This window comes from Solea senegalensis, linkage group LG21 (assembly GCF_019176455.1).
Source record: "Solea senegalensis isolate Sse05_10M linkage group LG21, IFAPA_SoseM_1, whole genome shotgun sequence".
Taxonomy (NCBI): Eukaryota; Metazoa; Chordata; class Actinopteri; order Pleuronectiformes; family Soleidae; genus Solea; species Solea senegalensis.
In genome coordinates this window covers 4,233,459-4,244,350 of record NC_058040.1, presented here as the reverse complement: position 1 = coordinate 4,244,350, position 10,892 = coordinate 4,233,459, and the positions used below count along the sequence as shown (strand labels likewise).

Sequence of the window (10,892 nt, the reverse complement as noted above, 5' to 3'; positions counted from 1 at the left end):
TGTTAGTTTTTGCTGACAGTACACAGTAGTGTGCTAGATAAATAATATTCACCTCACTGTCTCTTCTCAACTGGACGCAAACTAAGTTTTTTTTGCATTCATTATTGTCCTCCATGGCTCCACTTTAACGTCTCTGCTACTTATAGTATCACTCTAATGTAACTGTGTTTGCAGTGGAGTGCTTCTCTTCCTTCTAGTCCTCCGTTAGATGAAAATCTAATCTCAGCTGGATTCTGACTATAATAAGACACAGAAGACACAGACATGTGACATTAACAGGAAGACAGAGGATAACTTCCCCACCCTTCCTGCTCCCAAACTCATCCTGCTGATTATGTGCAACAAATAAAACAAAACAAAAACATAAATGTTGTTAAATATTTACAGTTTCACAGTTTTTTTAAGTGAGTTAGTTCAACAGTTTCCTCTCAGACAGTGTAGTCTTGCTTTAACTGGGGAGATGAACTGATTACTGGCCTGGACCCACAGTCCTGCAATGTATTACCCATGAGACAATGGTGCCATCTGTTGGCAGAAGAATATAAGAATGTGAAAAATTGAGTGAACTGAAAATCCTGCCACCTTGTGGAGGATTCCCAAACAACCTCACATTTGTTTTTTCTGTGTATGCTGCAAAGTGATGTTCAACGTAAGCCTCATAAAACCCTAGTTTATACAACAAAGAATATATAAGCAGTATTTGTGTTGCTGTTTTTTTCTATGTTTATTTTCAGTGCATGTGATCCTGGTGTCCAGCAGATGGCGACAGCACACTGTGTCCATAACACAGAGAGAGAGAGTCACGTTTTGATAAAGCTGCAGACATCATAGTTGCAACTCCTGCAAAGAAATGTCTAATTTAAAACTGCACTGTGTAACTTTTAGATGTGTGTAGTTGACTGTATTAGTATTCTGGGGCCTGATACATTTCGACTTCTTCCCACTCCCCTTTGAACATGTATAATTTAGATGAATGATTAATCTTGTCATTTAGCAGACGCTTTTATCCAAAGCGACTTACAATGGAATCGAGTACAATCAGCCAGGGGTGGAATCGAACTTGCGACTTGGGTACCGGTCATAACCACTGAGCCACTCCACCGCCATATTTCATGTACATGTTTCATGTTCAAAATAAAATAAATCATAATCATAAATAGATTTATGGGTTGATCAATAAAATGTTAGGGAATTGAGGAAAATGTATTGCTCTGCCAACAAACCAAGGATATTCTGTTTAATGTCATAAAGGAGCAAATGTCAGAATGAATTTAGTCGAAGATTAATTGTCTTGGTAAAGTGTGTTTTAATAATAACATAACGCACAAACTTACGGTTGACGGTTTTGTTCAGAGTGTTCGTTCTATAATATATATAGAAAAGAAAAAAAACATCTGAATTTTATTCGGTTTTTTATTTTTATTTTATTTTTTGTAAAACATGAATATGATGTACGGAGGCTCTGGTCAGGAACTAAAAAGAGGGAGGTTAATAGTGGATGCACCCCTTTGTAGCCCAGACCATTCGCGCATGCGTAAATCGATACAAACACCGAGAGGACAGGGATGTGTACGTGAAGACATCCAAACAAGCAATGTCTTTTTCAGTGAGATGATTTTATTTAATAAAATTCTTATACTGAAATGTACGTGTAATGTAGTCGCATGTCACACTGTCTTAGTATCGGCCAATTATTTGCTATCCTTAACAGAAGGTAGTGATAACTAGCATGCTAACTAGTAGCTATCAGTACTATAGTATTGTATCAGTATGTTTTCTATTTAGCTTAGCGTTTGTCAAATATATCCATAAATTGTATATTGACATTTAAAAGTTTGTCATCAGCTAATGCTCAGTAACGCCGTTTAAGATTTAGAAGGGCAAATGGCTTTTTGTGATCTACTTACTGTATAATATTGTATATAATTACATTCACCTCGCTTTATTGCTTGAAAATAATATTGTGCCAAATAATATTACACTTACATTTAACATATGACCAATTGTTTATCATATTACATATTACAATTTACGTGCAGTATATTTTTCATATTGTATATTAGTTTTAGGTAAACCTGTCCCATATATACAGATTGATGTATACTGTCTGTAAACTGCATGTGTGTAGTATTTTTATTGCGACTGTGATGCCCTCAGGCTGTGACACTTGTGATCTGTCAAAGTAATATATATTTGCATTTCAGGTGCTCAGTGTCTCCAGTTTTTTCTGAGTGTGACAGCCTGGTGAGTGATCAGAAGATGGACAGCGCCACCATGTCAGCCTCAGATAGGACAGCAGAATGCTCTATGGTGTCTGAAGAAATGGAGGGGATCTGTGTAATGCCAGACTTGAGTGCCATCAAGACTGAGGTTGCTACCCCGGATGATGCTGGCACCCAAAATGTGGCCATGGGCATCAAGTTCATCCTGCCCAACCGCTTTGACATGAATGTTTGCTCAAGATTTGTCAAGTCGCTCAATGAGGAAGACAGCAAAAACATCCAGGACCAGGTGAACTCTGATCTGGAGGTAGCATCTGTTTTATTCAAAGGTAGGAAAATATGGAACTCTGTTTGTGTGTTTTCAAAATGATTACCCACTTATCCTGCGAGGATATGTGACGTACGAGGCTTTAACGCCACAAAATGTTTCTTTCAGCTGAGTGCAATATCCAGACCTCACCCTCCCCAGGAATACAAGTACGGCATGTTTACACACCATCCACCACCAAACATTTCTCCCCCATCAAACAGTCAACAACACTCACAAATAAACACCGTGGCAACGAGGTGTCTTCCACTCCTCTTCTGGTGCATTGTAAGTCACATTTTTGCAAAATATTTTTAACAGGAATATAAATCATGTGTTTACTAATAAGTTCACATATTCCTCTCAGCTTTGTCTGTTCATCAGCTGGCAGCTCAAGGAGAAATGGTGTTTCTAGCCAGCAGGATCGAACAAGGTAGGAAGTCCATCCAGGTTGTTAAGACTCAAACAATCATCATCAAGTTCAACGAACAATTATTTTCTCAAAGATATGTAAGCCATAGAGTAACTACTGTTTTGTGGCCCAATCTTATTGTAAAAGAACAATATTTTATTTCTATGTTTAAGTATTTTAAATGTTGTCCAAGTAACAGCAGGTATAGTGTCCAGCCACCCGCACGCAAATTATTAGATGTTAAAAATAATAATAACCTCTTTTTAATATTTTGCTTAAACAGAGTCTGTGATCAACCTCCAAGATGAGGAAGGCTTTACCCCCCTGATGTGGGCAGCTGCACACGGACAAATCGCTGTCGTCGAGTTTCTGCTCCAAAATGTATGAAAAACTTCACATATCACTACGATATTGTGGTTTTATTACATCAGAGTGTATCCTGTGTATTTATTAACTGACCTTCACTGGGTGTCACTCTTCATTTTAGGGTGCTGACCCCAATCTCCTGGCCAAAGGGAGGGAAAGTGCATTGTCCTTGGCCTGCAGTAAGGGATACACTGATATTGTGAAGATGCTAATCGACTGTGGTGTTGATGTCAATGAATATGACTGGGTAAGAATATAGCATATGATAATATATAATGATATAAGGGAAATGTTCCACTGACTTTGTCCTACTATGTGTGTCTGCTAAATGACATGTAATGTAATGTAATGTAATGTAATGTATCTTCTGTGTTAGAATGGAGGAGCCCCTCTGCTGTATGCTGTCCATGGGAATCATGTGCGCTGTGTTGAAATCTTGTTAGGTAAGTAATGAACATAGCAGCGTTCATGTTATATGTTATATCCAGCTAGTAAAAAGTAAAATTTTGATGTCTTCTAGAGAGTGGGGCCGATCCTACCATAGAGTCAGATTCTGGATTCAATGCAATGGACATGGCCGTGGCTATGGGGCACAGGAATGGTATGTGAAATGTAATTATGTAATATGTAGTCTGGGCTTAAGGGGCAAAACATACATACATAGGTATACAGAGACTGAGAAATTACAAATTGCATGTGGAGATACAATACATAATTGCACCATACACAATTATAGTGATATGTACTGAACAATTATGTTGTTAATAAAGGTAATTGTGATCATTAGTGTAAAAAGTTTGCAGCTCAAAAAGTATGTACTCACTTGAACTTAAATGCAACTCACAATAAATCATTGTATGCTTCTCTGTTCAGTTCAACAGGTGATGGAGGCTCACTTACTGAAGTTACTGATGGGAATCAGAGAGTGAACTGTGACATGAGGGACGTCACTGCTGGTTCCTGGACAATCAGCCAGCAGGAAGCGATGATCTGAGACCGAATTGAACTGCACCATGTGTCTATTATTTATGTTGGGCGTGATGCACATAAACATTTGTGCTGTGGACATTTTTTTTATTTGACCCATCCAAAGCATTTCACACTGAATGTGGCGTTGCTAATTTTATCAGAGCACACACTGAAGAATTAAAAAAAAAAAAGACAGGAAAAACTTCTTGTCCACAACAACTCAGCATTCACTGCACTCCACCTGCAAAGTGCTACCAAATGACCAGTGCTGTGCGGATGTTTAATTTTTCTTCAGCTAAGCATGGTGGTTCTGTTTTGACTACTTTTTTTAAATAATGGATATTGAATTAATTTATTAACAGTAATAATAAACCGTTATAGTGACAGGATTTTATTGTAACACGTCGATTTGCTTCATGTTCACACTGTGTAGTTTTTACTGAAAAAAAGGTTACAGCTACAGTTTCAACAGACTGTACTTTTATGATGCTCCCTCCAGAGCTGTCTGGTAAATGTCCTAATGTCATTTGTACCTGCTTTATTTATTTGAATAATTGAGACATTTGTGGTGTGATATGAGAAAATGTTCATGTTGACGTAACTGTTTTTGTTTTCTATGTATAGTGATGCTCATGTCTCGACGTGTTCATTTTATAACCTCTCACACCTCAATTAAATGTTCCACAAAGTTCTTGTGGCTCCGTCATATGCCACTATATGACGATGCTTGTGTTTAATTGCAGTCATAAGTGGTTTATTAAGGAATAACCTCAGTGTCAATCGTTCTGTAACAGATATTTATCTGATTTCCTGTGAAAGTTTGGATCACTAAAATGAAGCCGTTATTTAATTAAAAGACCTTTTTAAAGCATGATAGAGTGGCTTTTATTGGGAGACATACTTGTTTTGTACCAATTAAATATTCTACATATATATTTAGAAAAAAATGGTGGAAAGTGCAGCATCTATGCTTGATATGAAATAATTACAGCCTATATATAATAATTGAATACTCTTATAATAAAATTTTGTCATTGTTTCATAATCTTTATTGCTAAAACAGACCTTTATTTATTTTATTCATTAAATATATTTGATGTTCTCTGAAGAAAGAACTCACTCACTTAATGGAGTCTGTGCCGTCTTAAAAAAAGAGTAGCCTCATCAAAACTCAAAATATGTTTAGTTTGTCCATTGTGGGCTATTGTTAAAACCATGGTTACCCAAAATAGCATCTTCCACAGTTCGACAATTTAAATGTTATATTAAATTTCTGCCAAATTAATTTAAATTTTACACACTGGACCATTAAGTCAATGACTGTGCGAGGGTGAGCTATTTTCTTGTGTCCAGGAACTACATATGGAAATTAGCTCGTAGCTAAATTTGGTGCAAAGCATGTAGATTTTTGTATTTTGCCCTTCTATGCCTGGCACAAATACATTAAATAAATTAAACTAAACAGTCTTAACGTCTAAAGCATAGCTCTAGTAGTCTAAACTCAACTCATTGCTGTTGCGTGACATGTAGGTTACCCTTTTTTAACATGTTACTCTAGCTTGTTAGCATGCTTAGTCATGCTAGTTATTGCTATAAAAACAGCCTCTGTTGAGAAAGAGTGGTAAGAGTTTGTACTAGGGTTTGGTGTGGTTGTAAATTTAAGTATTAGGATATCAACAATCTCTTTAGACATTTCACAAAAGTCAGTGTCAACCAAGACCAGGAACATTTTAAATGTGTTCGCAAACTTTAATCTCACAGGTAGGGTCTGATCAATCTTTACATGTGGTAATAAAGCCAAGACATGAGTGTTTTTTTCATCAAGTACTCCTTTAAGTGCATTTCCGATAAGCTTTGAGGATCTACACAGGTTCAATTACAGCTGTGAAAAGAAATAAAGGCAATTTGGCGATTCATCGACAGTAGCAAAGGTTTATTCCACATCGGTGGTTTAGCGAGGCCACAAGAATTAAGGTTCAGTAACACAGAGGAAACAGATGCAGAACAGGAGCCTGAAACACATTTTATACACAATCTCTCACTAACTGGACCACAGAACACAACAAGCATTTGGAGAGTCTGGTGGCAAACAAGAGGTGGAATGAATACTAAAATACCTCACTTAAATACTGCTAGCCTGGTTTTTAATACTTTAGAGTACTATTCTAAAAAAATACTCCAAAATACTTCACTCGGGAGTATGTAATTCATTTGTCGAGGTGTTGTACATGTTACAGAATGCTCACAGCAAAAAAGTTGACAGATTAAAAATCTTCTCGGATACTTTATTAACATTCCACCTCTCTAAAAAGACATTAAAACATCTTGTGCCCATATGGTCCTGTCAAGTTTTGACACTCCGGGGAGTCCAATTTCCTCTAGTTAGCCTCATCCTTGGATGCTTCGTCGAAATTCTCCACCAGATCTGAAACAAAAGATTCTAGGGTGAACTGACTTGGGTGGAGGAGGGAGAAAGGCATGTCCATCTGCACGTGTGACTCACAAGAAGTGCCAGAGAACAATTCAGGAAGAGTGCATTTATCTGAAACATGATACTGCTTTGCATATCTTTCCCACTCCTATATAGATTACAATGTGCTCAGCATGAGGACCTCGAATAATTACTGAAAGCAGCTAAAACTATGGTGAAACACCAAATGAAAGAACACTACCAGCAAATTCTGACTCAAAGGGTCGAGGGTTAATGTGGAAAAAAAAAATCAAAGGGTCTTATAAATATGTGCCTTCGGTGAGGGAACAAAAATGGAAACTTAACACCAATTACAGCATGATGGCAACTAACCCTGCGCTATCAGGCTTCAACTACATCCATTGCTGAATGTATGTGTAATGGTTTGGTTTATAAGTGAGAAGACAGGGAGAGAAGTCCTGGGAAAAGTTCTGAGTGGTGTAATGGCAACCTTATGTGTCTGTTCCATTTCACTCACAAAAGAAAAGCAAACATAATCTTGAGATATTATAAACAATGAACATGATTGAAACATAAAAATGCTACATTGCACAATCTGCTAAAGCAATGGTTCAAAAACTATTAATACAGGGTGCCACAATCTCAATATTGACACAAGACGATTTGTGGGTTAACTATTTTTATTGCCATTTCCACAAGATATGTCACAAGTTTATTGAATGTTGAATGCCTTATTTTTATTAAAAAGGCCTGGGAAACAGAATGTGCAAATGTCTCCTGTGACCATCTGTGAGTCTCACCAGTCTCTGAGAATGACTGGTCTAAATGAACGGATGAAAATCCCCTTTATGATCCTTTCCCTACACTAAAATAAATAATAATTATTAGTCATGATTGTTAAACTAAAAAACAGAAACAATCTGTATGAGGAAACATTTCCAAATAGTTTGATTTACCAAAGAAATGTTGAAATATTTTTGAATGGTTAAAGGTGACTGATGTGCATGGACAGCTAAATACATCGTTAAGTGTGTTAACACTCACCTGGAACGTCATCATCTTCTTCCTCTACTGTTGCAATTGGCGCTTTTCCATCTGCAGCTGTTGAGAGCAGAAAAGCTCTGTCAGTGTGAAGCTTGAAGCACTTTAAATGGGTGAAGCTGCCAGAAACAATCAAGCTCGAGCCCCGAGGGCGGAACTAAAAACTCTAATCAAGTCTGACCAAATGAGAAAATAAACACATGAATCTTCAGTGAGGCTGGTGGAGGCCAGCGTGTCTTTATCAGGGAATCTACAAGCCTTTTCCCACACTGATGTTCGCTACGTCATGCTAAAGCTTATTCCAACATGCGTTGTGTGTTTTACTATAACAGATGACTGACCCTGTTTGGGCAGGGCCTCGGCGAGTCTCCTGAGGCTCGTCAGGCTGTCGGCTCCCAGCTGGTTCAGGATGCCCGGCAGCATCTCGGTCAGCTGCTTGGTCTCAGCGTGGCCAGTGATGGTGAAGGTGTTGGCTGCGAGTGAGGCCTGTACTTTGGGGTTGTTGAAGTGGATGACTGTTCCTTGATTTGTAAACATGTTCACCTGTAACGGATCACAGAAACACATCAATGACACAACGTTCATGCTGAAGTAACAGTGAGGAAAAGGAGAGAGACCAAGTCCTTTACCTCTTCAATGCCGGAGATGTTGTTGACACCAAGCTTCTTTAAGGAGAACTGGAGCTTCTTGTCATCTGCAGTTGCGGTTCTGTGGACAACCTTCTTCTTTCTGCGAGCACTACCCTGTGAGGACATTCATAAAAGTCATGCACCACATTCTGTATTTAGCAAAACCTATATATTGGAATTAGCACTTATTTTCCAGTTGACCATCTTCTCTCTGGCCAAAGAACAGATAAAATTGCCAAAGGTCTTCTACTACGAAGCAATTGTAGAAAACAGTGCTTTACAGACAATAATTTCAAGTAGTGATGGCGCTGTTATTTTTGTAATTACCTTTCCGCCGATGCGGACTTGTGCCTGTAGTTTAGCAAGTTTTTCTTGATTCATAATTGTTTCTTTCATCTGAAAAAGAAAAAACAAAATTAATATGGTTGAAAGATTATGTATTATTTTAGCTTCAGCAACACAGCTGATATTCATAATGACCATAACAGTCATGTCCTGAGATGTCAAAAATGCCATAGCAGGTATGATATTCACTTAAAGCATGTATATTTAGTGCACTGCACAATCATGCAATCAACGCTGCAAACACCATGCACACAAAAAACAAAGAAGAATAGTAGTCAGCACTCAAGTAGTGTGTGCAGACTAATGAAAGGAGAAAAGGTTTATGGTGACAGACAATGTGATCTAAGGATGTTCCTTGATGACAGCCTCTTGGCTGAGGTGTTTCTGGTCCCACCCTGCTGACAGTATGAATCAAGGCTGACATTTGTGTTATTTTAAGCCAAAGGACACTTAAGTTAGATTTAACTCTTCTTTGTAAAAATGTAAATCACATAGGCTGAAAGCAATTTATTAAAATTTCAATTACTAAAAGATGTGATGTAGTGTGACACTGTTATAATCATCGTGATTATTAGCGACCCTTCGACTTAAAAAAAAAATTACAAATTAAATGAATAGAATAGTGTAATTTACAAATTCCAAAAAACAAATCACCTGCCAAAACTAGATGATTAAAATTAAGGAAAAAATATATTGGGACCCTTAATACAGATATGATTTCTGGGAAGCCAACACGTTTCAACTTAGTTAAGACGTGAAGCCTTGAAAACAGAATCTACAAAATAAGTTTGAAATCACATTATTGATGTTTTGAAAATTAAATCCACTTGTCAGTTTCAACATGTTGCATTGTGCTAAGAGTAGTGGCGTTTGTTATTTAAATAAAGTACTAATATGTGATGTTTTAGATTAATTTTAATTGGAACTAAGTTCATTCTTATTTATTTGTGGCTGTTTGTGCAGAAATTATGTAGACGTTCAAGAAACGTGTTTTGAAATGTATATATTGTTGAATAATATCGTTTCTGCTATATAAATGTAACTAGAACTTGTCTACAGGTGCTGCGTTCACTCACAAGATTTCCACCCAGACTTCATTACACAAGTATATCTTGGCTAACACCTCACAAAGGCTTGATATCGCCTCTGTAAATGTCCACAATACGTCGGCAAACAAGAAATTAGTGAAATACTGTAACACACATGTTAAAACACAAGCAGCGAGCAAAGGCTTTAATGTTGGTTAGGAATTAATATGTAAAGCTGTAAGTATACAACATATCCGCAGTCAAATGCGCCGAGTTAGGCTAATTAGCTAAAAGCTAACGATTGTCTATGTTTTGAACAGCAAGCGAGAAAACTACACAATAAAATGCCGTGATAGGCCGCACAAGATGAGCAAAAACTACCGCATGTGACGCCAGGGCTGGTTTAAGCTAACGCCTGCTGACTAATAATTAAGCCAACCATTGCACCGACACAAGGTGTGGTGTAGCTTTTGTGGGCTTCAACTTGTGGTCTAACTGCAGCTAGCCTCTGAGCTAACAGAGAGACCGTGAAGCAGACGGCCTGTCACTCACAGCCACACACCGCCGTCAGTGAGATTAGCGTCAAACTCCGGCAGATTTCAGCAATCCAGAGAGAACATGCCTTCGTTTACCTTTTGAGGTCGGTTCGGGGATATACAGTGCAGGGAAGAAGATATTTAAAGCTCCACACTGACCTGTAAACTAACAGCAGACACATGCGGGAAGCAAGATGGAAGCGAGAGAGGAGGGAGGAAGTGACGTACGGCAAAACGTGCAAGAGAGCTATCTGTCTACCTGCCCTGAGTTTAGACTTGCAGGCAAATGTTCCCTCCCCAATCAGATGGCTCCATCAAAATTGACTGTGCTTAAAGTTGTATACATATGATCATAATTGCTATCATTATCATATCAATAATCAAGATATTTATTATCACACTGGTTCATACAATCAAAGTGTAAAAGCCATTTGCAAGGTATCTCAAAATGAACAATGATAGTAATACAATATGATTGGGTTTATTTTATGATCATCTTTTTATCATCATCACTGTTCCGAATTAATTCATATATACAGCTAAAATATACAGGCATATCATCAAATGTGTATTTACAAACCACATGTGTAACCACATGTTCCTGAG

The 10,892-nt window shown here is 37.7% G+C and overlaps 2 protein-coding genes across 3 annotated transcripts; one reads left to right on the top strand and one right to left on the bottom strand.

Annotated features, from left to right (window-relative positions):
- Positions 1–1,532: 1,532 nt before the first annotated feature.
- On the top strand, positions 1,533–5,147 carry ankra2 (ankyrin repeat, family A (RFXANK-like), 2). Its single transcript, XM_044053631.1, has 9 exons — positions 1,533–1,606; positions 2,205–2,551; positions 2,659–2,817; positions 2,897–2,962; positions 3,225–3,322; positions 3,429–3,554; positions 3,684–3,750; positions 3,828–3,908; positions 4,181–5,147. The coding sequence occupies exons 2-9, from the start codon at positions 2,260–2,262 to the stop codon at positions 4,234–4,236; spliced, it is 945 nt and encodes a 314-aa protein (XP_043909566.1). The 5' UTR covers positions 1,533–1,606; positions 2,205–2,259; the 3' UTR covers positions 4,237–5,147.
- Positions 5,148–6,194: 1,047 nt separating this feature from the next.
- Positions 6,195–10,521, bottom strand: btf3 (basic transcription factor 3). 2 transcript variants are annotated; one of them, XM_044012902.1, is made up of 6 exons: positions 10,446–10,521; positions 8,705–8,773; positions 8,378–8,491; positions 8,090–8,291; positions 7,752–7,808; positions 6,195–6,701 (listed from the first exon to the last, which is right to left on the bottom strand). In XM_044012902.1, exons 2-6 carry the CDS (start codon positions 8,771–8,773, stop codon positions 6,655–6,657), a joined length of 489 nt encoding a protein of 162 aa, XP_043868837.1. In that variant the 5' UTR covers positions 10,446–10,521; the 3' UTR covers positions 6,195–6,654. The 2 variants fall into 2 exon arrangements, with proteins under 2 accessions (XP_043868837.1, XP_043868836.1); XM_044012901.1 differs by lacking the exon at positions 10,446–10,521 and adding an exon at positions 10,383–10,442.
- Positions 10,522–10,892: the final 371 nt, after the last annotated feature.

Bases quoted from the DNA above. Each gene is read 5' to 3' on its own strand.
- ankra2 (XM_044053631.1), top strand. From the start codon at position 2,260: ATGGACAGCGCCACCATGTCAGCCTCAGATAGGACAGCAGAATGCTCT. The intron at 2,552-2,658 runs GTAGGAAAATAT...TGTTTCTTTCAG, and splicing joins AGCATCTGTTTTATTCAAAG to CTGAGTGCAATATCCAGACC. The intron at 3,555-3,683 runs GTAAGAATATAG...CTTCTGTGTTAG, and splicing joins ATGTCAATGAATATGACTGG to AATGGAGGAGCCCCTCTGCT.
- btf3 (XM_044012902.1), bottom strand. From the start codon at position 8,773: ATGAAAGAAACAATTATGAATCAAGAAAAACTTGCTAAACTACAGGCA. The intron at 8,492-8,704 runs GTAATTACAAAA...ATGTCCTCACAG, and splicing joins AAGTCCGCATCGGCGGAAAG to GGTAGTGCTCGCAGAAAGAA. The intron at 6,702-7,751 runs GTGAGTGTTAAC...CTTTTGTTTCAG, and splicing joins AGAAGATGATGACGTTCCAG to ATCTGGTGGAGAATTTCGAC.